The sequence below is a fragment of the Pristiophorus japonicus genome, chromosome 10 (genome assembly GCF_044704955.1).
Source record: "Pristiophorus japonicus isolate sPriJap1 chromosome 10, sPriJap1.hap1, whole genome shotgun sequence".
Lineage (NCBI taxonomy): Eukaryota > Metazoa > Chordata > Chondrichthyes > Pristiophoridae > Pristiophorus > Pristiophorus japonicus.
The window spans coordinates 127,323,123-127,346,566 of record NC_091986.1 but is presented as its reverse complement, the minus strand read 5'-3'; the positions used below and the strand labels follow the sequence as shown (position 1 = coordinate 127,346,566).

Sequence of the window (23,444 nt, the reverse complement as noted above, 5' to 3'; positions counted from 1 at the left end):
CAACTGAAAATCGCTGAAATCTGTCAAACAGCCTGTTTGCCTATGTGGTAATAAGCTGCAAACAGTAACAGCTGACTAAAATCTTTTCCAAAGATGGCGCCTTTAAATAGCACTCCTACAGCCGACCGTCGTCAGCGCCAGGTGGTAACGGGGCGCAGCTGAGCGGGGCATTACTTATTAGCGCCCCCGCAAAGCCCTCGCCCCATTATGGGGAGAGGCGCTGTTTTCCCCCATAGGTGCTAACGGGAAGCGCAAAGTACCCGAATTTCACCCCCCAGGTTTTTATTTACAGATTTTTTTAATAAACTGCTGTAGTGGGATTTGGTCTCACAATCTACTGGACTGTTAGTATAGCCCTTCTTTAATTGGCTTCCTCTATGTATAACAACAGCAAATTGGATTTACATAGCACTTTTAACATAAAAAATATCCTACGGTGTTTCACAAATAGAGATGAATAAGGAAATAAAGATATAAGGAGAGGGCTTAGGAGCGGCAACTGAATTCTTGGTCAAAAAGATGGGTTTTGGGAAGATTTTTAAAGGTGGATGGAGAGGCAGAGGGTTATAGGGAGAGCGTTCAAAAAACAGGATAAAATCAGCTGAAGGCTCTGCCAACAATTGTGAGACAGAAAATGAACAAGTGAAAGTAACAATATTTGAATACATCAGTACTTTTACATTAGAAATGCTTATACCTAGCTCCTCGAAAGGCAAACTATAAAGATGAACAAGTGAAAACAACAATCTAAATGCTAATACAAAAGCAAAATACTGCGGATGCTGGAATCTGAAATTAAAACAGAGAATGCTGGATATCTCAGCGGGTCAGGCAGCTTCTGTGGAGAGAAAAACAGAGTTAACGTTTCAGAACTGACGAATGTTCGAAAAGAACAGATTGTTAAGGAGCACTGAAAGGGGGAGGGGAAGAAAGAACAAAAGGGGAGGTCTGTGATAGGGTGGAATACAGGAGAGATTAGAGAAACAAAAGGGATGATGGGCCGACTTGAAATGGTAATGGCACAATTAGAAAAAGGTTACAAAAGCAAAATACTACGGATGCTGCGGATGTTAGAAAAAGGTTAGTCTAGAAAGGGTGTGAATGGCAGAATAATTACCAGCTGCCATTCGGGACAGAGAGAGAAAAATTACATAAGATCGGTGAGGGGGGCGGTGGGGGAGAAGGGAACCAAATATGGGCAGAGGTTATGGTCTGAAATTGTTGAACTTGATGTTGAGTCCAGAAGACTGAGATTTCCAGCATTTTCTGTTTTTATTTAAATGTTAAGCTATTCTTTTATAAATAACTCATATAAACAGTGCTTCCTTTCTTCTTGCATTTCTTACCACTGAGTCTTAGTCTGAATTATATCTCTTGGAAGTTTAAATCTTACTCTTGAGGGCCGATATTAACCCCTCCACAACGGCGAGAGTGGGTGGGGGATTACAAAGTACAAATCACAAAACGTGAGCACAACCTGTCGTGTACGCCCCTGCCGTCACTTTACGGCGGTGGGCTGCATGGTGTGTCTGTGTCCTGCTTTCAAGAGATAGGACACATTATTATAATATTTGAATCATGCTCACACCATGGAATTAGAGCCTGATTTAAATTTAACACCGGCCCGTCTTTCCCAGAGCTCAGGAACCTGGCAGCTAACTGGAGATGGGAGCAGCTGGATCATTTTTATAGTACAGGTGTGAGCCAGGAGGAGCCGGAGTGCTCCCCCCAGCCCCTCAAGCAAATCATCTGCCGATCACGGCCTCTCCTCGCTGCCTCAATCAGCCAACCCCCTCTCCAACCCCTGATCTTTGCCTCATTCGCTTCCTCCCGATTGCTGTGCTCCTGCAAATCTCACTGGCTGCTGGGTGGGAAACGGAATTAAAAATGATAATGAGGTCCTGCCGTTAAATTCGTCAGGACTTCCATGTTCCCGAAAAATATTGTGGCCTTAGATTCAAACAGTTACAACTTCTTAAATATCCCAAGACAGTTATCGGAGTTCATGAATTTAAATAACTGTTGGGCATGTTTGAAAATAGCTTATTGTTGTGTACAAATAACTAAACAAATCACATATAGTCTGTCTGTGCAAAAGGTCGTTCCTTCTTTTTTGCAGACAACTGACGAAACTTGGAAAATTTGTACTGAGTTAATCTTGGAATAAGAGTCTGAATGTAGTTAGTTTTTTTAAACTACATGACGACTAATTCAAAGGAAGGTAACCAAAGCTCAAACAAGGCCAAATGGCTTCATTTTTGTCACCAGTAGCTTCAGTCTTCCTCATGTACAGTTGGAGGAAGTTATGACTTATTCATGACTTGATATCAGAAAATCAGTCTGACAGCAATGGGGTGGTTGTGGGGCTGAGAGTTGGGTGTCATCACCAGGTATATGGAAGCTGACTTCACATTTGCGGATGATATCAGCGAAAAGCATCATATAGATGAGCAAGACGATGGGGCCAAGGATAGATTCTTGGAGGATTCCAGAAGTGTATGGATGGAAGAAACAGCAATGATAGAAATGCACTGGCTCCATTGAGATAGGAAGGAGGGAAGTTCAATGGTCAGAATTGGGGAGGGTATCATGGAAGCAGGGAATTGGTCTCACGGAAGAGATTACTTTGAAAAGGGTAGGGCGCGAGATGGGGAAGAAACTGGAAAATGGCAAGTGCTAAAGGTTAGAATGAGTAGGAGACTCAGTTTAGGACAGGGAAGAAGGAAATTGAGGAAGCAGCAGAAATGAAGAAGTCGATACAGTTGCGCAAGGTAACAAATCAAACAAATGCTTGTTTTGTACACAGTAGTTACGAGCATACTTACTGAATAACATGACATTTAACTTGCTAACAATACTTGGTACAGCTAAATAATCAGAAAGAGGGAGCAAAGAATAGAGAGACAAAGAGAAGCTGAGTCATAAGTAAAAGAAGAGATCGCAGTTATTATTAAAGTATTTAAAGTATTAAAGCCCCTTAAATGATTTCCTCCTCTAAAGTAACCTGCAATCTCAGATATTTCAGGCTATCCTGATTCACCCTTTGGCCATTCAGTTGCCTGCATTGTAAAGCTGCAAGTGAGGTGACCATTGTATAAAATATGACATTATGGGCCCAAGTTTCGGCCTCAGTTGGAGCAACTGGTGTAGAACGGAGTATCTTAGAAATTCAAATTCTCAGCATTTAGTTTGCTCCAGTTCTAGTCAGTTAGAACAGTTTCACTTTGGAACAGAATTTTTTTTTCAAAAGGGGGCATGTCCGGCCACTTACGCCTGTTTTCAAAGTTTCGGCAGTGAAAACTTACTCCAAACTAACTTAGAATGGAGTAAATGAAGATTTTTGTACGCTCGAAAAAACCTTGTCTACACTTTAGAAAATCAGGCGTAGGTTACAAATCAGGCGTAGGGAATGGGGGGAGGGGGTTTAAATGGAAGTTTACAAACATTAGACACTTCAGTTTTACAAATAAAGAGCCATCATCAATAATAAATGATAAATACATCAATAATAAATGATAAATACATCAATAAATCAACCAATAAATCAATCAAAAAAAATTCATAAGAAATAATTTTTTTTTTAAATCAATAAATAAAACATTTTCTACTTACCGACTGCAGCACCGGGAGCCCTCCAACAGCGTGCTGGGATGCCCCCCCCCCCCACCAGTGTGTCTCTGTCAGTGTCTCTATCTCTCTGTCTGTCTGTCTGTGTGTGTCTCTCACTCTCTGTCTGTCAGTGTCTGTGTTTCTGACAGCGAGGGGTGGAGGGGAGGAGGAGGATGGGGAGGGGGGTGGGGGAGGAGGAGTGGGGGAGAGAAGGGAGGGAGGGGAGGGGGGATTGAGAAGGGAGGGGAGGGGTGAGAAGGGAGGGAGGGGAGGCAGGGTGAGAAAGGAGGGGGGGAGGAGAGGTAGGAGGAGGGAGGGGGGGAGAGAAGGGAGGGAGGGAGGGGAGGGGGGAAGAGAAGGGAGAGAGGGGAAGGGGGGAGAGAAGGGGCGAAGAGAGAGAGAGAGAGAGAGAAGGGAGAGAGAGAGAGGGAGAAAGAAAGGAGAGGGAGCCTGAACAGGCCGGGCCCGGCCGGGCCCAAGACTTCGAGCTTAGACTTACCGGATTGACAGGTAGGTGGCGTCGGGTCCGGGGTCCGGGGGAGTCGGGAGCGCGGGTCGGGGCGGAGGGGAGGGAAGTCGGTCGGTTGAAGATCGGTGGGGGGGGCGGGGCGGAGATCGGTCGGGGGGGAGCGGAGATCGGTTGGGAGCGGAAGTCGGTTGGGGAGGGGGGGGGGCGGTCGGGAACGGATGGGGGGGGAGGTCGGGAGCGGGAGTCAAGTCGGGTCGGGTCCGGTCCGGAGGAAGCAGGAGCTGGGCGTGGGAGGCAGCCTTATTCACGCAGCCCCAGTGAGGCCATTCGGCCAGGGCTAGGGACTGCGTGCTTCGGGCCCCTCCCACACAGTTTTGGACGCCTGGAGCTACTGCACATGCGCGCCCACTGTAGCGCGCATGTGCAGAGGTCCCGGCACTGTTTTCAGCGCAGGGACCTGGCTCCGCCCCCTACAGCTCGTGCTGCGCCGCGCCGAGCTGCAAACGACCTGCAGGGAGCCGGAGAATCTGGAAGTTTTTTTTAGGCGCACTTGTGGCGCGAAAAACGGGCGTCCAGGTCGGGGCTGTGCCGTTCTAGGCGCGGCCCGAAACTTGGGCCCATAACACCTTTGTTGCTAAATGGTCTAATTAATGCCTAATTCTCCAAGAATCGTCCTCCTATTCTTAATTTTTTTAATTTTTGTAAACCATAGCATTTGCCTATATCACAATGGCTTTTCCTCTTAACATTTACAATCTAATTCCAGTTTTGTGCTACAACCATGCAGTATAAATGCCTCAAGAAATCTGTTAGCGGAGGCAATGCAAACTTCCTGTAACAGTTAATACTCCTGTCTCCAAATCAAAATGCTGATAGTAGCAAAAATAAACTGTTTGTGTGAAGGTGATTGACAATGGGGCAGAAACTGCGGTCTCCGTGACGGCGTGCTCTCAGAGTATGCCGTTGTAATCCATTTCAAAGCCCCGCAAGTTAAGGATTTCCGCATGCACTTGCACATGCGCGAAATCCAGAACTTGGGATCTATCAAGCCTTGACACATCATCCAAACTGACTGAAAAATGAGTATTGCTGGAACAGAGTTGGGCTATTTGCCCAACAACTGCCCAGCAATTTCCCACGTAACTCTTACAGCTGGTAAAAGCAGGTGTAGGGCCTTCTTTTATCAGCCTAAGGGTATATATAAGGCTTAAATAAAACATTTAAAAATCCAAAATTATGCACATACACTTTAAATGAGTTTATGCAAGTATTGGTCCGGATTAAGATGTTTAAAATTATTAATTAAAAATGTAAAACATTTTGAGCTTGTTGCAATGAAGGGACTTATAAATAAAATTGCAATTCAGTATATTTATAATCATTAGAATTCTGTAAATTGTATAATTATTTGGGGATTCCATTGCATATCATTCGGGGATTCCCTTCATAAATGATTGCAATGGAATCCTTCTTCTCATTGGTGGACTGGGCCCACATGACCCCAGGGATGCTTCCGTGCCTGTGTCGCTGGGATCCGTGGGCATTTACGCTGGCATACACCTGGAGGCCTGAGACCGCAACTCTTCTTAGCCTGTACGCCTGGAGGTAAATTTATAAGTGTTTTGCGGGTCGGTGACTGCAATTTCTCGGCCAATGCGTTACCATTTTGGGAACTGCCTGTGTGCAGGCTAGTAATAAACCTTTAGCAGTGCTCGCCTGTCGAGACAATGTCCCAGAGCCAAATGCATCAATTTGCAATTGTAACTTCACACTTTTTGGCCATATGCAAGGTTTGTGTGTGCAGATTCTTTAAGGATCTTGGTTTAGTCAAGATTTATGCATGCATAGTAACATTATGACTCTTATGTAGATAATCTGAGGCCACAAAAGAGAATTAATCTTATTTAACTGTTGGCAAAGTATTGACAAACAGGTTATCACAAAGTTGTGGAGTTTTAGTAGATAGGTATTGAAATATTGTAATAATTTGTTGGGCACTTCAGTAATTTGGAAAAAAATCTGGTCTGGAACTATTGAAATGATTGGAAATTTGCCAGCTAGATCATCATCAGAATATTGAGATGTCGAGAACAAAACATCCTGTCCCTTATCTCCAATAAAAGGATAGCAGACAAATTGTAGCCTTTGTACTTAAGTGTTTCTACCATTGTAGTGGCAGGGTGCTGTTATATATGTGAACCTGTAAATACCTTGTTTAACCACCAGAGGGCTCATCCCCTGGAGTCCCGAGGGATCCCACAATCCCTGGGGAGCACCTGTACATAAGGAGGCCTCACAAGCTGGAAAGAGATTCTGGAGACGTGAATAAAGGACTACGGTCACACGTTACTTTGAGCTAACAATATCTGGTCAGATTCTTTATGCAAGACATAACAACTGGCAATGAGATACAGATAATGAACCCCACCGCAACAATGCAGAGAACCGTTGGCATCCTGGAGAAATTCTCGGAGGGAGATGATTGGGAAACCTTCGTGGAACGACTCGACCAATACTTCGTGGCCAACGAGCTGGAAGGAGAAGCGAATGCTGCCAAACGAAGGGCGATCCTCCTCACCGTTTGCGGGGCACCAACGTATGGCCTCATGAAAAATCTGCTTGCTCCAGCGAAACCCACAGAGAAGTCATACGATGATTTGTGCACACTGGTCCGGGAGCATCTAAACCTGAAGGAAAGCGTTCTGATGGCGAGGGACCGGTTCTACACGTACAAGTGGTCTGAAGACCAGAAAGTGGTGAGTTATGTCATCAAGCTAAGACACCTTGCAGGACATTGCGAATTTGAAGGACACTTGGAGCACATGCTCAGGGACTTCTTTGTACTTGGCATTGGCCATGAAGTAATACTTCGCAAACTTTTGACTGTAAAGACCCCAACCTTGTGTAAAGCCATACCGATAGCCCAGGTGTTCATCGCCATCAGTGATAATACCAAACAAATCTCTCAGCACACAAGTGCTGTTGCAAGTACTGTGAACAAAGTAATGTTATTTTTGAATCATAACGTATAGGGCAGGACGCACATGCCTGCAGCTGCACGTCCACAGATGTCTCAGAGTTCACCATCAAGGGTGGTAAATGCAAGGCTATTAACACCTTGTTGGCGCTGCGGAGGTGATCATCGCTTCCATTCACACTGCTTCAAAGGATACGTTTGCAAGGGCTGTGGAACAATGGAACACCTCCAACGTATGTGCAGGCAAGCTGCAAACCCTGCTAATCCTGAAAACCACCATGTTGCAGAGGAGGACAGATCCATGGGGGATTACGACGAACCAGAGCCTCAGACCGAGGAGGCAGAGGTATATGGGGTGCACACAATTACCACAAAGTATCCCCCGATAATGCTGAAGGTTGAATTAAATGGACTCCCGGTGTCAATGGAGCTGGACATGGGCTTGAGCCAGTCCGTAATGAGCAAAAAGACTTTTGATAAATTGTGGTGCAGCAAGGTCTCAAGGCCAGTCACTGACTCCCATTCATACTAAACTGAGAATCTACACAAAGGAACTGATTCCCGCAATTGGCAGTGCAACAGTAAAGGTCTCCTACGATGGAGCGGTGCACAAATTACCACTCTGGGTGATACTGGGCGATGGTCCCATGCTGTTCGCAGGAGCTGGCTGGGAAAGATACGCTGGAACTGGGACGATGTCCGAATGCTCTCGTCCATCAACGACTCTTCATGTGCCCAGGTCTTAAACAAGTTCCCCTCGCTGTTCGAAACGGGTATCGGGAAGTTCCAAGGAGGAAAAGTGCAGATCCATTTGATTCCGGGGGCGCGACCCATCCATCACAAGGCAAGAGCGTTACCGTACATGATGAGAGAGAGGGTGGAGATCGAGCTGGACCGGCTGCAACGAGAGGGCATCGTTTCGCCGATTGAATTCAACAAGTGGGCCAGTCCGATTGTTCCAGTCCTCAAGGAAGATGGCACCTTCAGAATCTGTGGTGATTACAAAGTAACTATCAATCGTTTCTCCCTGCAGGATCAATACCCACTACCAAAGGCAGACAACCTATTTGTGACGCTGGCGGGAGGAAAAATGTTCATGAAGCTGGACTTGACCTTGGCTTACATGACGCAGGAGCTGGAGGAATCATCGAAGGGCCTCACCTGCATCAACATGCACAAAGGTCTCTTCATTTACAACAGATGCCCATTTGGGATTCGATCAGCCGCGGCGATATTCCAGAGGAACATGAAAAGCTTGCAGAAGTTGGTCCCGCGCACCGTGGTCTTCCAGGACGACATCTTAGTTGCAGGTCGGGACACCGTCGAGCACCTGCTGGAGGAGGTTCTTTGTCGACTTAATCGTGTGGGGCTCAGGTTAAAACGCTCGAAGTGCGTTTTCCTGGCGCCTGAAGTGGAGTTCCTGGGGAGAAGAATTGCGGCCGACGGCATCAGGCCCACCGATTCAAAGACAGAGGCAATCAAGAACACACCGAGACCACAGAACGTGACGGAACTACGGTCATTTCTAGGACCTCTGAACTACTTTGGTAACTTCTTACCGGGTCTTAGCACACTGTTAGAACCACTGCATTCTTTACTGCGTAAAGGAGATGAATGGATATGGGGTAAAAGCCAAGAAAATGTCTTTGCGAAAGCTAGAAAATTGTTATGCTCAAACAAATTGCTTGTGTTGTATGATCCATGTAAGCGTTTAGTACTAGCATGTGATGCGTCGTCGTACGGTGTCGGGTGTGTATTGTAACAAGCTAATGAATCTGGGAAATTGCAACGGTTGCTTATGCATCCAGAAATCTGTCTAAGGCTGAGAGGGCCTACAGCATGATCGAAAAAGAAGCATTAGCATGTGTTTATGGGGCAAAGAAAATGCATCAATATCTGTTTGAGATCAAATTCGAATTGGAAACCGACCATAAGCCACTTATATCCCTCTTTTCTGAAAGTAAGGGAATAAATACGAATGTATTGGCCCACATCCAGAGATGGGCACTCACATTGTCCGCATACAACTATGCCATCCGCCACAGGCCAGGCACAGAAAACTATGCCGATGCTCTCAGTAGGCTGCCATTGCCCACCATAGGGGTTGAGATGGCACAGCCCGCAGATTTAGTTAGGGTAATGGAAGTAGTCAAGAGTAAATAATCACCTGTTACCACCTGACAGATTAGAACCTGGACGAGCCAGGACCCCTTACTGTCCTTAGTAAAAAAAACTGTGTGCTCCACAGGAGTTGGTCTCGTGTCCCGTTAGAGATGCAGGAAGAAATAAAGCCGTACCAGCGGCGCAGAGATGAAATGTCCATACAGGCAGACTGCCTCCTATGGGGTAATCGGGTAGTGATGCCAAAAAAGGGCAGGGACACTTTCATTAGTGACCTCCACAGCACCCACCCAAGCATTGTAATAAGAACATAAGAACATAAGATCATAAGGATTAGAAACAGGAGTAGGCCATCTAGCCCCTCGAGCCTGCTCCGCCACTCAACAAGATCATGGCTGATCTGGCCGTGGACTGATGAAAGCGATAGCCAGATCCCACGTTTGGTGGCGCGGCATCGATGCAGACTTAGAGTCCTGCATGCACAAATGTAACACATGTTCTCAGTTAAGCAATGCACCTAGGGAGGCGCCACTAAGTTTATGGTCCTGGCCCTCCAAACCGTGGTCCAGGGTCCATGTCGCCTCCGCATGCCCAATCTTGGGAAAAATGTTCCTTGTGATTGTAGATGCGTACTCCAAATGGATTGAATGTGAGATAATGTCAGCAAGCACATCCGCTGCCACCATTGAAAGCCTGCGGGCCATGTTTGCTACGCACGGCCTGCCTGATGTCCTTGTGAGTGACAGTGGGCCGTGCTTCACCAGTGCCGAGTTCAAAGAGTTCATGACCCGCAATGGGATCAAACATATCACTTCTGCCCCGTTCAAACCAGCGTCCAATGGTCAGGCAGAGCGAGCAGTGCAAACAATCAAGCAGAGCTTGAAGGGGGTAACTGAAGGCTCACTGCAGACTCGCCTATCCCGAGTCCTGCTTAGTTACCGCACAAGACCCCACTCGCTCACTGGGGTTCCCCTCGCTGAACTGCTCATGAAAAGGGCACTTAAGATAAGGCTCTCGTTAGTCCATCCTGATCTACACGAACAGGTAGAGAGCAGGCGGCTTCAACAGAATACATATCATGATCGCGCAAATGTGTCACGCGAAATTGAGATTAATGATCCTGTATTTGTGTTAAACTATGGACAAGGTCCCAAGTGACTTCCTGGCACTGTCGTGGCCAAAGAGGGGAGTAGGGTGTTTCACGTCAAACTTTCAAATGGACTCACCTGCAGGAAGCACTTGGACCAAACCAAACTCAGATTCATGGACTATCCAGAACAACCCACAATAGACTCTACCTTTTTCGACCCTCCAACACAAACACAAGTGGCAACTGACCTAGCGGTTGACCACGAAGCAGAACCCATCACCTGCAACAGCCCAGCAAGACTCACCACACCCAGCAGCCCGGCAAGGGCTCAACAAACGACTCACCAAAACCAGCATTTGCACCGAGACGATCAACCAGAGAAAGGAAGGCCCCAGATCGACTCACATTGTAAATAGTTACACTATTGACTTTGGTGGGGAGCGTTGTTATATGTAAACTTGTAAATACCTTGTTTAACCACCAGAGGGCTCATCCCATGGAGTCCCAAGATATCCCACAATCCCTGGGGAGCACTAGTACTCACAGGCTGGAGAGAGACTCTAGAGACCTGACTAAAGGACTACGGTCACACGTTACTTTGAGCTCACAGTATCTGGTCAGATTCTTTATGCAAGACATAACAGATGCCATGCATTTGTTTTTGACTGAAGCAGCATGCTTAAAGAGTGCCTGTTTCTAGTGTCTATTTATATTACTAGTTAATTTCCCATGGTTTTGCACACAGGAAGTCAACACTAAGTTAGTCATCAGGTCAAATGGGATTAGAGGGAGGAGATAATTGGAAAGAAAAATAAAGAATTACATTTATATAGCGCCTTTCACATCCACCGGACGTCTCAAAGCGCTTTACAGCCAATGAAGTACTTTTGGAGTGTAGTCACTGATTGTAATATGGGACCAGGGATAAGGAACAACTGCGACGATGGAAACTAGCAGAGGGCAGAGGGCCAAGGTTGAGTGAGGTGGTGGAGGGGGAGGTAGATTTACATTAGGTATCCGTGCTATTGGACTGGCTGATTGTTATGGAAAAGTCAACATTTCCTCCACTTGAATATCAGGAAAACCAAAGCCATTGTTTACAGACACATGCAAAATTCTGCATGCATTCATCAACTCCATCCCCCTCCGTGGCTGCTTGTTCATGCTGAACTCGACTGCACACAACCCCAAAGTTCTGTTTGACCTACTGCTGAACTTCAAAACGCACATATCCTACACATTACCAAGATTGTTTATTTCCACCACAGCCTTGTTTACTTGTTGAAGTAGAATCTATAAATTATTTTAATAAGTCAACATGGAATATTAAAGTGTATGAAATAAGCAGGAGAATGGGTTAGACTACGTCGCCCAAATGGAAAAAAACACCTTCACAGACTTGATGGGCTAAGTCCTATTTCTATGCTGTAATGGTCTATGATTCTTTGAAAGGTTTGCTACATATTTACAAGCTTCTGTAATAACTTTTATCATTATATATATTTGCAGTCTGAAAACAACGATACTTACAGCGAAAATAAGAAGAACCATTTAGACAAAGAGCCTCTCATTGCACTACTGCCCTCCACTGACAGCTCTTCTGTGCCATGTCAAAAAGCCATGACCATCAATGAGTAGGTGTTGTTATTTGTCCTTACCATTGTTTCTTTTGGTAAACAGGAGCCAACTATTTCTCATTCTAAACAGTGGGAATTTTAAGCATTCAATCAAATAGAAAATAGCAACCATCACACTTTCAGATGGGGAAGATTCTGCCAGATAAACCTCCTTGACTTTTCTGAGGAAATAGCATTGTAAGTAATTTGTGGAAAACCTTATAATATGATGTACCTATGCTTCCAGAAAGCCAATCAACATAGAAACATAGAAACATAGAAAATAGGTGCAGAAGCAGGCCATTCGGTCCTTCGAGCCTGCACCACCATTCAATAAGATCATGGCTGATCACGTCATCACAAGAGGCTGTTACATTAGCTTTGATAATGCAAAGTAAAACCTGACAAGTTAGTGGCAGAAGGGAAAGAAGTAGTGGGTATTTGTTAGGGAAGTGAATCAGGTGTGAGGTTGGTACTGTATGTAGTGCCCAGGGATTGATGGTGGGGTGCCTGCTGTTTCTAATCTCTATCAGCAATTTGGATTCAGAAACTTAAAGCAAATTGGTCACATTTACAGACAACACTAAACTTGAACGAAGGTATTTGAGTCCAATGATGCAGCCAAAGAAGGACAAAAGAAACTAAATAAATTATGAAAATAGGTGGAACAGTGATAGATGAAATTCAAATAAATCAATGTAGATTCACAGCCAGCAGAAGGCATTCCTGTCCTTCTTAACGCTGGTTTGAGTGGCATTTTTGACCATTTTTGTTTACTCGCTTTGCAGAGGGACATCGATTTCATGCCGAGCCTGCAGCAATGGATCTTCCCTTTAAGGGAGGGAAGGAACCTCCGATCCCAGGAGTGTTGCACTCCACATTGAGCAGCGCTGCACCGCTACCGCCTCTCTTGCCGGCTTTAACGCTCCAAGGGAAGTGGTAGCGCTTGATTTAGCACTCCAATTTCTTCCTGGAGCGCTAAACCGGAAGTTCACGTCAGCTTCACTAGCATAGTGCCCGGCGATACTTTTGCACTCCCGCAAAAGTTATTGTCCCAAATGAGGTGCTATGCAATTTCTCCCCTTAGGTACCTTGGAAACTGATGCAATGCATTATTGTATGCCAGTCTATATTCTCACTGTTCATTCAAAAAAAAATCAGCATCTGGGAGGAATACCTCAAGCAACAGAAACTACATTTACCTGCTCCACCACCTCCCCCTATGCAACCCTATCTGATGATTTCTTAAGAGGGTGCTCCTCCCAACCAAAAATGATAACTCCCTTGCATCACCTCTCTGAGCATTACTTCTAGTGTTGCTTCTGAAAAGAAGCGGTCTTCTCTCTTCCCCAAGCACTTGCAGCTTCTTAGCTCATCATATGAAATATACAGCAACAAAAGGAAGTAGCAACAAATTCTTTACAATAGGAAGTGCAAGGAGTTCCTGCTGTAGATTTCCACCCTTCCCTCCCTGGCCTTAACACTATCAGAGCATGTCCCAAACCATGCTGCGAGTGTAAATGAGGGCACCCATGCACCCCTGCGGAATTCTTACTCTTAACATCTAGGTTACAATAATCAGAAACTAAACATATATGAAAAATGCCAAATAGTTCTTTAATGTTGTTGTGACCTTAAACTCCAATATTTTGAATTTCCTTTTTCCCTATTGTCATTACCTTAATGTAGGTTATCCAAGCAAGCAAATGAGAGAGAGAAAATACTTCAGCCTCCAGTTTCACCATTATCCTACATCACAGATCAGAAGTACCCCATTGAAAACAACACTACCATTGGAGGAAACAATGATACTGTTTTACCAAACAGCATCTCATCATCCTTCTCTTCCTTAAAACATTGGAAATCTGAGAGTAAATCACAGTCTTGCACTAAAGACTCGAGTGTAAGTAAATCCAGCATTCAAACTCTTTATGACATGCTGCAGTATAGCTTGCTGGGAGTTATAAATTTTGCTTTATCATTTTAAAGAATTTCTGGGAGCCTTTAATTCATTTCAAAAACTGTTGATCGGTTTTGTGATACACCAAGCATCCATATAGTGATAGCAGGATAGAATGGTTGTGATGAAGCTAAAAGGCTGGATTTTCGGCTTTCATGATTTCGGGGCGTTAATGGCGGCGGGGCAGTTCTGGTACCGCCTGGGAAAAGTTTGCGCTCTCGTCTGAAAAATTCTGCACAAAAAGAGGTTTGATGATGGGGGGGCGCCCAGCCAAAAATCACGATGCTAAAAAAGTTTCAAATTGTGCGCATGCGCAGACCTGTTTAAATTTTCCCGGGCGCAGGCGGTATTTCAGGCACAGCGGTTTCCTTCGCACATACACAGATGACCTGGACACTTCCTACACAATGGGAGAGATGGCGCAGCAAGAGGGCAGGCAGCGTGCTCGGCGATTCTCTCTAGTGGCTGCTGAGGCGTTAGTGCAGGCCATTGAGAGGAGGTTGTCTGCACTCCATCTGGTTGGTGGAAGGAGGCCCGTGACCAGCATCTTTAGGAAAATTTGGAGGGAGATTGCCCGGGAGGTCTCAGTGGCAGACAAGGTGACCAGAACTGGCACACAATGCCGCAAGAAGTTCAATGGCCTCACGAGAGTCGTCAGGGTGAGTACCCCTCACATTTATGTCGGCCTGCCATGCTTGCAAGATCACTGTCTCACATAATGTCTTTGATTCAGCTGGCCCTTCTCAGTGTGTTACAGGGCATGGTGTGGGTTGTTGAATCCAGCAGAAACCTGGAGGCTCACTTCTCCAGCCATTCCCTCTGCATTCAGGATGCACGTACCTTCTTGTCCCCCAATCATTGTCAAGTCTTCTCAAACTCCACTCTTTCTGTTGATATGCGTTGTCCAAACATCACCCTGAGCCACTATGCTATCTGGCTCTCACCTCCTCTCAGTCTTTGAAAAACCTCAGTCAACAGCTACATAGATTGAACTGAACACATCCACACAGTGGCAGCTATTGAACTATGGCAGGCACATGTGGTACAAGAGGAGGTGGACCCTTACTGAACCCTTCTTCTTGCTCTTATTGCAGGCCAAGCTTTCCCATAATAGAAAGGAGCAACATCGTACCGGAGGCAGACAACCGGAACAGCTGGAGCTCACACAAGTCGAACAGCAAATGTCAGCCCTCATGGGCACCCCAGTTTGCGCAGTGGCCGGGGGCAATGGCGAGCCCGCTTTGGGTAGTGACGGTATGTGAATGACACTTACGACTGATGTGACTTCCTTGACCCCTAATATGAAGTGGCGAGGTCCCTTTACATATACATGTCCAATGCCACCTTCCTGTTATCACCCTGCCCCCTCCCCCGCTGCTAACCACACGTCTGTTGTTTTGTGCTTACAGATGACCAGCCAGAAGCATGCCAGTCTTCCCGTGAGCCATCGACATCTGACCACGGGGGAGATGATAAGGCAGGGGAGGATAGTCTGCTGCCTGAGCGTCAGAGCCCACCAGCCGCACCATCTGGGGACACAACATCGGGGGACGAAGGCGACTTCAAGGAGTTTGAGGGCTCTGAGGCTCCTGGCCCCAGTGACCTACAGCAATGCCGAGAGGGAGGGGAAGCTCGGAGGTCAGCTACCCAGAGGGTGAGTCGGCACAGTAGTCCTGCTCAAAAACAGGCAGATGTGGACCTGGGCTTGGTGGCACTGTCCAGGGAGAACACAGAAATGCACCGCAAGATCATGGGTGTATTGACTAGGGTCCCCCAGAGAATAGACGCACTTGTTCACTTTGCATGTGCATCTGAGGACTCCAGCGAGCCCATCCTTGGCCATTCACAGAGACAGATGGGCTCCAGCAGCGACAGTGGCATTCCAGAGTGTGTGGTGCATGCCATGGGTGAGGTTGCAGCAGTGATCGCATCGCAGGCACAAGCTACACTCCAGCTTGGTGACGTCATGCAGTCACTGGCTGCTGCCACCCTCTCTGACATTGTCGAAGCAGGCCACCAAGTTGTAGTGACACCTCATGCTCCGGATGATGAAGCCCAGCCCTGTGTGAGTGTCATTGGTTCCCAGGAAATGGAAGTTGCTGTCCTTCCTCAACATGAGGGCTTCAAACTAATTAGTGGGGGGGGGAGAGTTCAGGTGAGTGAAAATTTAAAAAGTCAAAGAATAAGGAGAAGGCAATAGAGCAGGGTAGCACTGGGGAAAATGAAAACCAGAGTGTGATAGGAAAGGATAGAATATACAAACATAAAAATGAATCAGAAAGTGGGGTCAAAGCTGGAAAAAATGGTAAAAAAAAAAAATTTTAAAGCTTTTTATCTGAATGCACGCAGCATTTGTAACAAAATTGATGAGTTGACGGCACAAATAGATACAAATGGGCATGATCTGATAGCCATTACAGAGACATGGTTGCAAGGCAACCAAGGCTGGGAACTAAATATTCAGGGGTATTTGACAATTTGGAAGGACAGACAGAAAGGAAAAGGAGCTGGGGTAGCACTGTTAATAAAGGATGAGATCAGTACGTTAGTGAGAAATGATATTGGCTCAGAAAATCAAGATGTTGAATCAGTTTGGGTGGAGGTAAGGAATAATAAGAGGGAAAAGTTGCTGGTGGGCGTAGTCTATAGGCCCCCTAATAGTAGCTACACTGTTGGACGGAGTACAAATCAAGAAATAATGGAGGCGTGTAAAAAAGGAACGGCAATAATAATGGACGATTTTAACCTTCATATTGATTGGACAAAGCAAATTGGCCAGGGTAGCCTTGAGGAAGAGTTCATAGAGTATATCCAGGATAGTTTCCTTGAACAGTACAGTGTGGAACCAACCAGGGAGCAGGCTATCTTAGATCTGGTACTGTGTAATGAGACAGGATTAATAAATGATCTCCGAGTAAAGGATCCTCGAGGAATGAGTGACCATAACATGGTTGAATTTCAAATTCAGTTTGAGGGTGAGAAAGTTGAATCTCCAACCAGTGTCCTAAGCTTAAATAAAAGAGACAAAAAGGGATGAAGGCAGAGTTGGCTGAAGTGGACTGGGAAAATAGAGTAAAGAGTGGGACAGTTGATGAGCAGTGGCAGACATTTAAGGAGATATTTCATAACTCGCAACAAAAAGAGCAGTGCAAGGAAGGTAGTGCAGGGATCCCCTGCGGTCATCCCCCTGCAAAACAGATACATCGCTTTGAGTACTGTTGAGGGGGAAGACTCATCATGGGGGAGCAGCAGCAGCCAAGTTCATGGCACCGTGGCTGGCTCTGCTGCACAGGAGGGCAGGAAAAAGAGTGGGAGAGCAATAGTAATAGGGGATTCGATTGTAAGGGGAATAGATAGGCGTTTCTGCGGCCGCAACCGAGACTCCAGGATGGTATGTTGCCTCCCTGGTGTAAGGGTCAAGGATGTCTCAGAGCGGGTGCAGGACATTCTGAAAAGGGAGGGTGAACAGCCAGTTGTCGTGGTGCATATAGGTACCAATGACATAGGTAAAAAATGGGATGAGGTCCTACGAGGCGAATTAAGGGAGCTTGGAGCTAAATTAAAAAGTAGGACCTCAAAAGTAGTAATCTCAGGATTGCTACCAGTGCCACGTGCTAGTCAGAGTAGGAATCGCAGGAGAGCTCAGATGAATACGTGGCTTGAGGAGTGGGGCAGAAGGGAGCGATTCAAATTCCTGGGACATTGGAACCGGTTCTGGGGGAGATGGGACCAGTACAAACCGGACGGTCTGCACCTGGGCAGGACTGGAACCAATATCCTAGGGGGAGTGTTTGCTAGTGCTGTTGGGGAGGAGTTAAAGAAATATGGCAGGGGGATGGGAAACTATGCAGGGAAACAGAGAGAAATAAAAAGGAGGCAGAAGCAAAATATAGAAAGGAGAATAGTAAAAGTGGAGGGCAGAGATACCCAAGACAAAAAACAAAAAGGGCCACATTACAGCAAAATTCTAAAGGGGTAAAGCGTGTTAGAATAACATCTGTCATTGGGAAAATGGTGGAGTCCATTATTAAGGAAACAGTAGCAGGACATTTGAAAAAGCATAATTCAATCAAGCAGAGTCAGCATGGTTTTATGAAAGGGAAATCATGTTGGACAAATTTGCTGGAGTACTTTGAGGATGTAACAAGCAGGATGGATAAGAGGGAACCAGTGGATGTGGTGTATTTGGATTTCCAGAAGGCATTCGATAAGGTGCCACATAAAAGGTTACTGGGTTGGGGGTAATATATTAGCATGGATTGAGGATTGGCTAACCAACAGAAAACAGAGTCGGGATAAACGGGTCATTTTCTGGTGCCACAGGGATTGGTGCTGGAGCCTCAACTATTTACAATCTATATTAATGACTTGGATGATGGCACCAAGTGTAATGTAGCCAAGTTTGTTGATGATACAAAGATGAGTGGGAAAGCAAATTGTGAGGAGGACACAAAAAATCTGCAAAGGGATATAGACAGGCTAAGTGAGTAGGCAAAAATTTGGCAGATGGAGTATAATGTAGGAAAATGTAAGGTTATCCACTTTGGCAGAAAAAATAGAAAAGCGAATTATAATTTAAATGGAGACAAATTGCAAAGTGCTTCAGTACAGAGGGACCTGGGTGACCTTGTGCATGAAACACAAAATATTAGTATGCATGTACAGCAAGTAATCAGGAAGGCAAATGGAATGTTGGCCTTTATAGCAAGGGGGATATAGTATAAAAGCAGAGAAGTCCTGCTACAACTGTATAGTGTATTGGTGAGGCCACACCTAGAGTAATGCGTGCAGTTTTGGTCTCCGTATTTAAGGATGGATATACTTGCATTGGAGGCTGTTCAGAGAAGTTTCACAAGGTTGATTCCAGAGATGAAGAGGTTGACTTATGAAGATAGGTTGAGTAGGCCTATATTCATTGGGGTACAGAAGAGTGAGAGGTGATCTTATCGAAATATATAAGATAATGAGGGGGCTCGACAAGGTGGATGCAGAGAGGATATTTCCACTCATAGGGGAAACTAAAACTAGGGGGCATAGACTCAGAATAAGGGGCCGCCCATTTAAAACTGAGATGAGGAGGAATTTCTTCTCTCAGAGGGTTGTAAATCTGTGGAATTCGCTGCCCCTGAGAACTGTGGAGACTGCGTCATTTAATATATTTAAGGCAGAAATAGACAGATTTTTGAGCGATAAGGGAATAAAGGTTTATGGGGAGCGGGTGGGGAAACGGAGCTGAGTCCATGATCAGATCAGCCATGATCATATTAAATGGTGGAGCAGACTCGAGAGCCCAAATGGCCTACTCCTGCTCTTATTTTTTATGTTCTTATGTTCAGTTGGGGAAAAGCCAATTTTACTAAGCTGAGGGAGGAGGAGTGTGAAATATTAGATGAAATAAACATTGTGAAAGAGGATGTATTAAGGGGGTTAGAATCTTTGAAAGTGGATAAATCCCCAGATCCAGATGTAATGTATCCCAGGCTGTTAAGAGAAGCAAGAGAGGAAATAGCAAAGGCTCTGACCATCATTTTCCAATCCTCTCCAGCTACAGGTGTGGTGCCGGAGGATTGGAGGACTGCTAACATTGTACTATTGTTTAAAAAGGGAGACAGGGATAAACCGAATAATTAAAGGCCAATCAACCTAAACTCAGTGGTGTGAAAATTATTGGAAAAAATTCTGAGGGACTGGATAAATCTTCATTTAGAAAGATACGGATTAATCAAGGACAGTCAGCATGGATTTGTTAAGGGAAGGTCGTGTCTGACTAACTTGATTGAATTTTTTGAGGAAGTAACAAGGAGGGTCGATGAGGGTAGTGCATTTGATGTAATGTATATGGATTTTAGCTAGGCTTTTGATAAGGTCCCACATGGCAGACTGGTCACGAAAGTAAAACCTCATGGGATCCAGGGCAAAGTGGCAAGTTGGATCCAAAATTGGCTCAGAGGCAGGAAGCAAAGGGTAATGGTTGATGGGTGTTTGTGTGACTGGAAGGCTGTTTCCAGTGGGGTTCGTCAGGGCTTAGTACTAGGTCCCTTGCTTTTTTGTATATATCAATGATTTAGACTTGAATGTAGGGTGTATGATTAAGAAGTTTGTAGATGATACAAAAGTTGACGTGTGGTTGATAATGAAGAAGAAAATTATAGACTGCAGGAAGATATCAATGAACTGGTCAGGTAGGCAGAACAGTGGCAAATTGAATTCAATCTGGAGAAATGTGAGGTAATGCATTTGGGGAGGGCTAACAAGGCAAGGGAATATACAATAAATGGTAGGACACTGAGAAGTGTAGAGGAACAGAGGGACCTTGGAGTGCAGGTCCACAGATCCCTGAAGGTAGTAGGACAGGTAGATAAGGTGGTTAAGAAGGCATATGGGATACTTGCCTTTATTAGCCGAAGCACAGAATATAAGAGCAGGGAGGTTATACTGGAACTGTATAAAACACTAGTTGGGCCACAGCTAGAGTACTGCATGCAGTTCTGGTCACCACATTACAGGAAGGACGTGATTGCACTAGAGAAGATACAGAGGAGATTTACGAGGATATTGCCTGGAGTGAAGAATTTTAGCTATGAGGAAAGATTGGACATGCTGGGATTGTTTTCTTTGGAACAGATGAGGCTGAGGGGAGACCTTATTGAAGTGTATAAAATTATGAGGGGCCTAGCTAGAGTGGATAGGAAGGACCTATTTCCCTTAGCAGAAGGGTCAACAACCAGGGGGCATAGATTTAAAGTAATTGTGGGGAGGTTTAGAGGGGATTTGTGGGGAAGTGCCTTCACCCAGAGGGTGTTGGGGGCCTGGAACTCACTGCCTGAAAGGTTGATAGAGGCAGAAACGCTCATCACATTTAAAAAGTACTTGGATCTGCATTTGAAGTGCCGTAACCTATAGGGCTACGGACCAAGAGCTGGAAAGTGGGATTAGGCTGGATAGCTCTTTGTCGGCCGGCTCGTACAAGATGGGTCAAATGGCCTCCTTCCATGCTGTAAATTTCTATGATTCTAAGCCAAAATTCTTGTCACAGAGATTGCGCGATCTTTGTGCGAAGCTTACTTTGGGGCCAGCAGCAAAGGCCTTTGCTATTACGCTGACCGCAAATCCCGGGCCATTATTCTTTACTATGTTTACATTTATCAATCTAAATACAGTGCATGTTGTAAAGTATTAACTTCCTGCAAACTGCAGTCAGTCATCAGCAATTTACTTGGGGTTCTCCCAATCGACCACTGTAACTTCGCTGTAATCCTCAGATAGGAGGTAAACAGGGTTTCCACCAATTTCCACCAAAGATACAAGTAGCCATTTGTAAGAACTCGCAAGAAATTTCCTGATAAAAGTATTATTTGAAGTCTGACAGTATTTACACATGTGCATAATGAACCTTTGTTCATATTCAATTGACTAAATAAAGCATTTCTTTGTAGAACGGGTTCATTTCAGTTTTGTTGCAATCAGCAGCTTTCTACAAGCAGGCGGTTGAAGCCAGAACCACAATGACATGACTGTTGTTAGATCACAAGGGAAAAAAAGAAGGATCAAATTAAGTTACTCTGTAACAGAAAATTTCATTCATTAAGTTTTCTTTGGTTGGCTTATTGACCAATTCAGTGCATTCTATAACTGCACTGTATCTGTTTTGGGACATGGTGACTCATCGCAAAGTCTGCACTAGTTCTTCACTGCTTAAAAATGATATTGTAATTATTATTATTATTTACTTAAAGTAAAAAAAGGCAGAAAGCAGCATAATGGCTAATTTACTCATCCTCTGTTGTCAAATGGTTTATTTTCAGATGTGGTGTAGTTGATATGGAGAGAAATATTGGCATTTCAAAAATTACACCTCAAAATTCCACTGGCAGCTCAAAGAAGCAGATCAATTGATTTATTTCAATAGCATATCTAATTGCAAGGGCAAAACAACCAAACACCAGTACAATAATTTTTTTATCCACATGATTCATCCTACAGTATATATTTGACAACAATGTTGAATCATTTTTTACTATTCTTTATACGTGACTAGGTGCATTTGGTTATGTGTCTCTGCCAGCCTTTGACTGCCTTTGGCCATCAGTCAGAAGCTGACTGGTGACCTAAAATTGGAGCCTGCCTGATTGATTTCAATGGGATAAAAATCTGATGACGAAAGGCAAAATACTGTAGATTCTCAAAATCTGAAATAAAAAAGAAAATGCTGGAAACACTCACCAGGTCAGGCAGCATCTGGGGAGAGAGAAAAGCAAGGTTAACATTTCACGTCGATGAGTTTTTGTCAGAACCCCTAGAATCTACATTAATGCTAAGTAAGCTATTAATTTATTGATAATTTTTATATGGATAGTCCTTTTCTTTATTGTAATGTTTTCTGATTATGGGAACTAATCTTATCTTTTCCTGTGAAGATTCTATTTGGTTTGACTTTCTTCTCATAACTCCACTTAACAAACAGAGCTTAAACTTGAACACTCTTTCACCCGTTGCTGTGGCCTATTTAGATGTTTGTAACTGACACACATTTAATTAGCTGTCATACATTTAACTGAATAAATAATGCAGCATAAGTTTGTTCAAAAGCATCCTAGCTTTGTTCAGGTGTAAATCATTCGATCAGTACAGTTCAGTCCTGTCCCAAAACTGTTTCCAATGCCCCAGAATCTGAACCTTCATTGTCCAGGCCAACTTGGTAGTGAGGAATTCTGTCTTTAATGGTTATAAAATAGAAATTTGGATCGTTTGCGCCTCCCGGGGCGCAAAGAACTTTTCGTCTGGATGCGGCACCGCTAACGACTTCCGCTAAATTCCGTGGGAGTTTAGCAGCAGTGGTAACGCATAGTGCCCCGCTCCACTGAGCCCCATTAGCGCTCCGGACCCAAAATTTGTTATTGCCCTCTGAAGCTGCGCAGGGCAGTGCCAGTGACAGCTTCAGGGGATGCGTACAGGGCAGCCATTACAAAAATTATCTCAGCCAATTTTACCGAGCGCCCCATTGGCACTTTGAACACGGGGTCTGTGCCGCGATCGGTCAGCCCGGCACGCTGCTTGAGTGATGTGCTGTTGGCACGATAGCTCCACTCCCCGGTGGTCCAGCAAGGCCCCTTTCATTACTGCAGGGTTTGCAGATTGGGCCCTTTCCTTTAATTAAGGGAAGAGCCCCTCCTACACGGCAGCGCTACATGGCTCAGTGCATAGCGCTGTGCCCGCTCCTGACGCGTCCGCCCCAGAAAGGGAGTGGAACACATTATTTTGCTTTCCACTTCCTTTCAGGGCGGTAACCCGAATTTAGTGAGCGGAGCGGGACTTCTGCGCCTGGCGCAAAATGTCCCGCCTCCCGGATGTTACCGCCTCCAAATGGAGCGCAACAGAATTTTTCTCCGTTCGTTTCTTAGTGATCAAGTAGTTAAGACCTGCTTGCTTTTCTGAAGGCCTGGAACTGCTTTTCTTGCTATAGGTTCTCTGGCAGTTGATTTATGGGGCTGACTTTATTGATATTGGTCCTTGGGAGGCTGTACTGTGGTCTCACAGTCAGTGGCTGGAATCTTTACCTTGGTGTCGGGTCGGGTGCATTCTGCACTGCGCATTTAATTCAA

At 45.1% G+C, this 23,444-nt stretch overlaps 1 protein-coding gene across 1 annotated transcript in view; it reads left to right on the top strand.

The window, feature by feature from the left end:
- LOC139274620 (AF4/FMR2 family member 3-like) overlaps positions 1-23,444 on the top strand; it is a 186,736-nt gene that overhangs the window by 51,528 nt on the left and 111,764 nt on the right. Inside the window, exons 8-9 of the mRNA XM_070891298.1 lie at positions 11,776-11,900; positions 13,572-13,785. Coding sequence (XP_070747399.1) covers positions 11,776-11,900; positions 13,572-13,785 — 339 coding nt within the window. The remainder of the gene's footprint in view (positions 1-11,775; positions 11,901-13,571; positions 13,786-23,444) is intronic.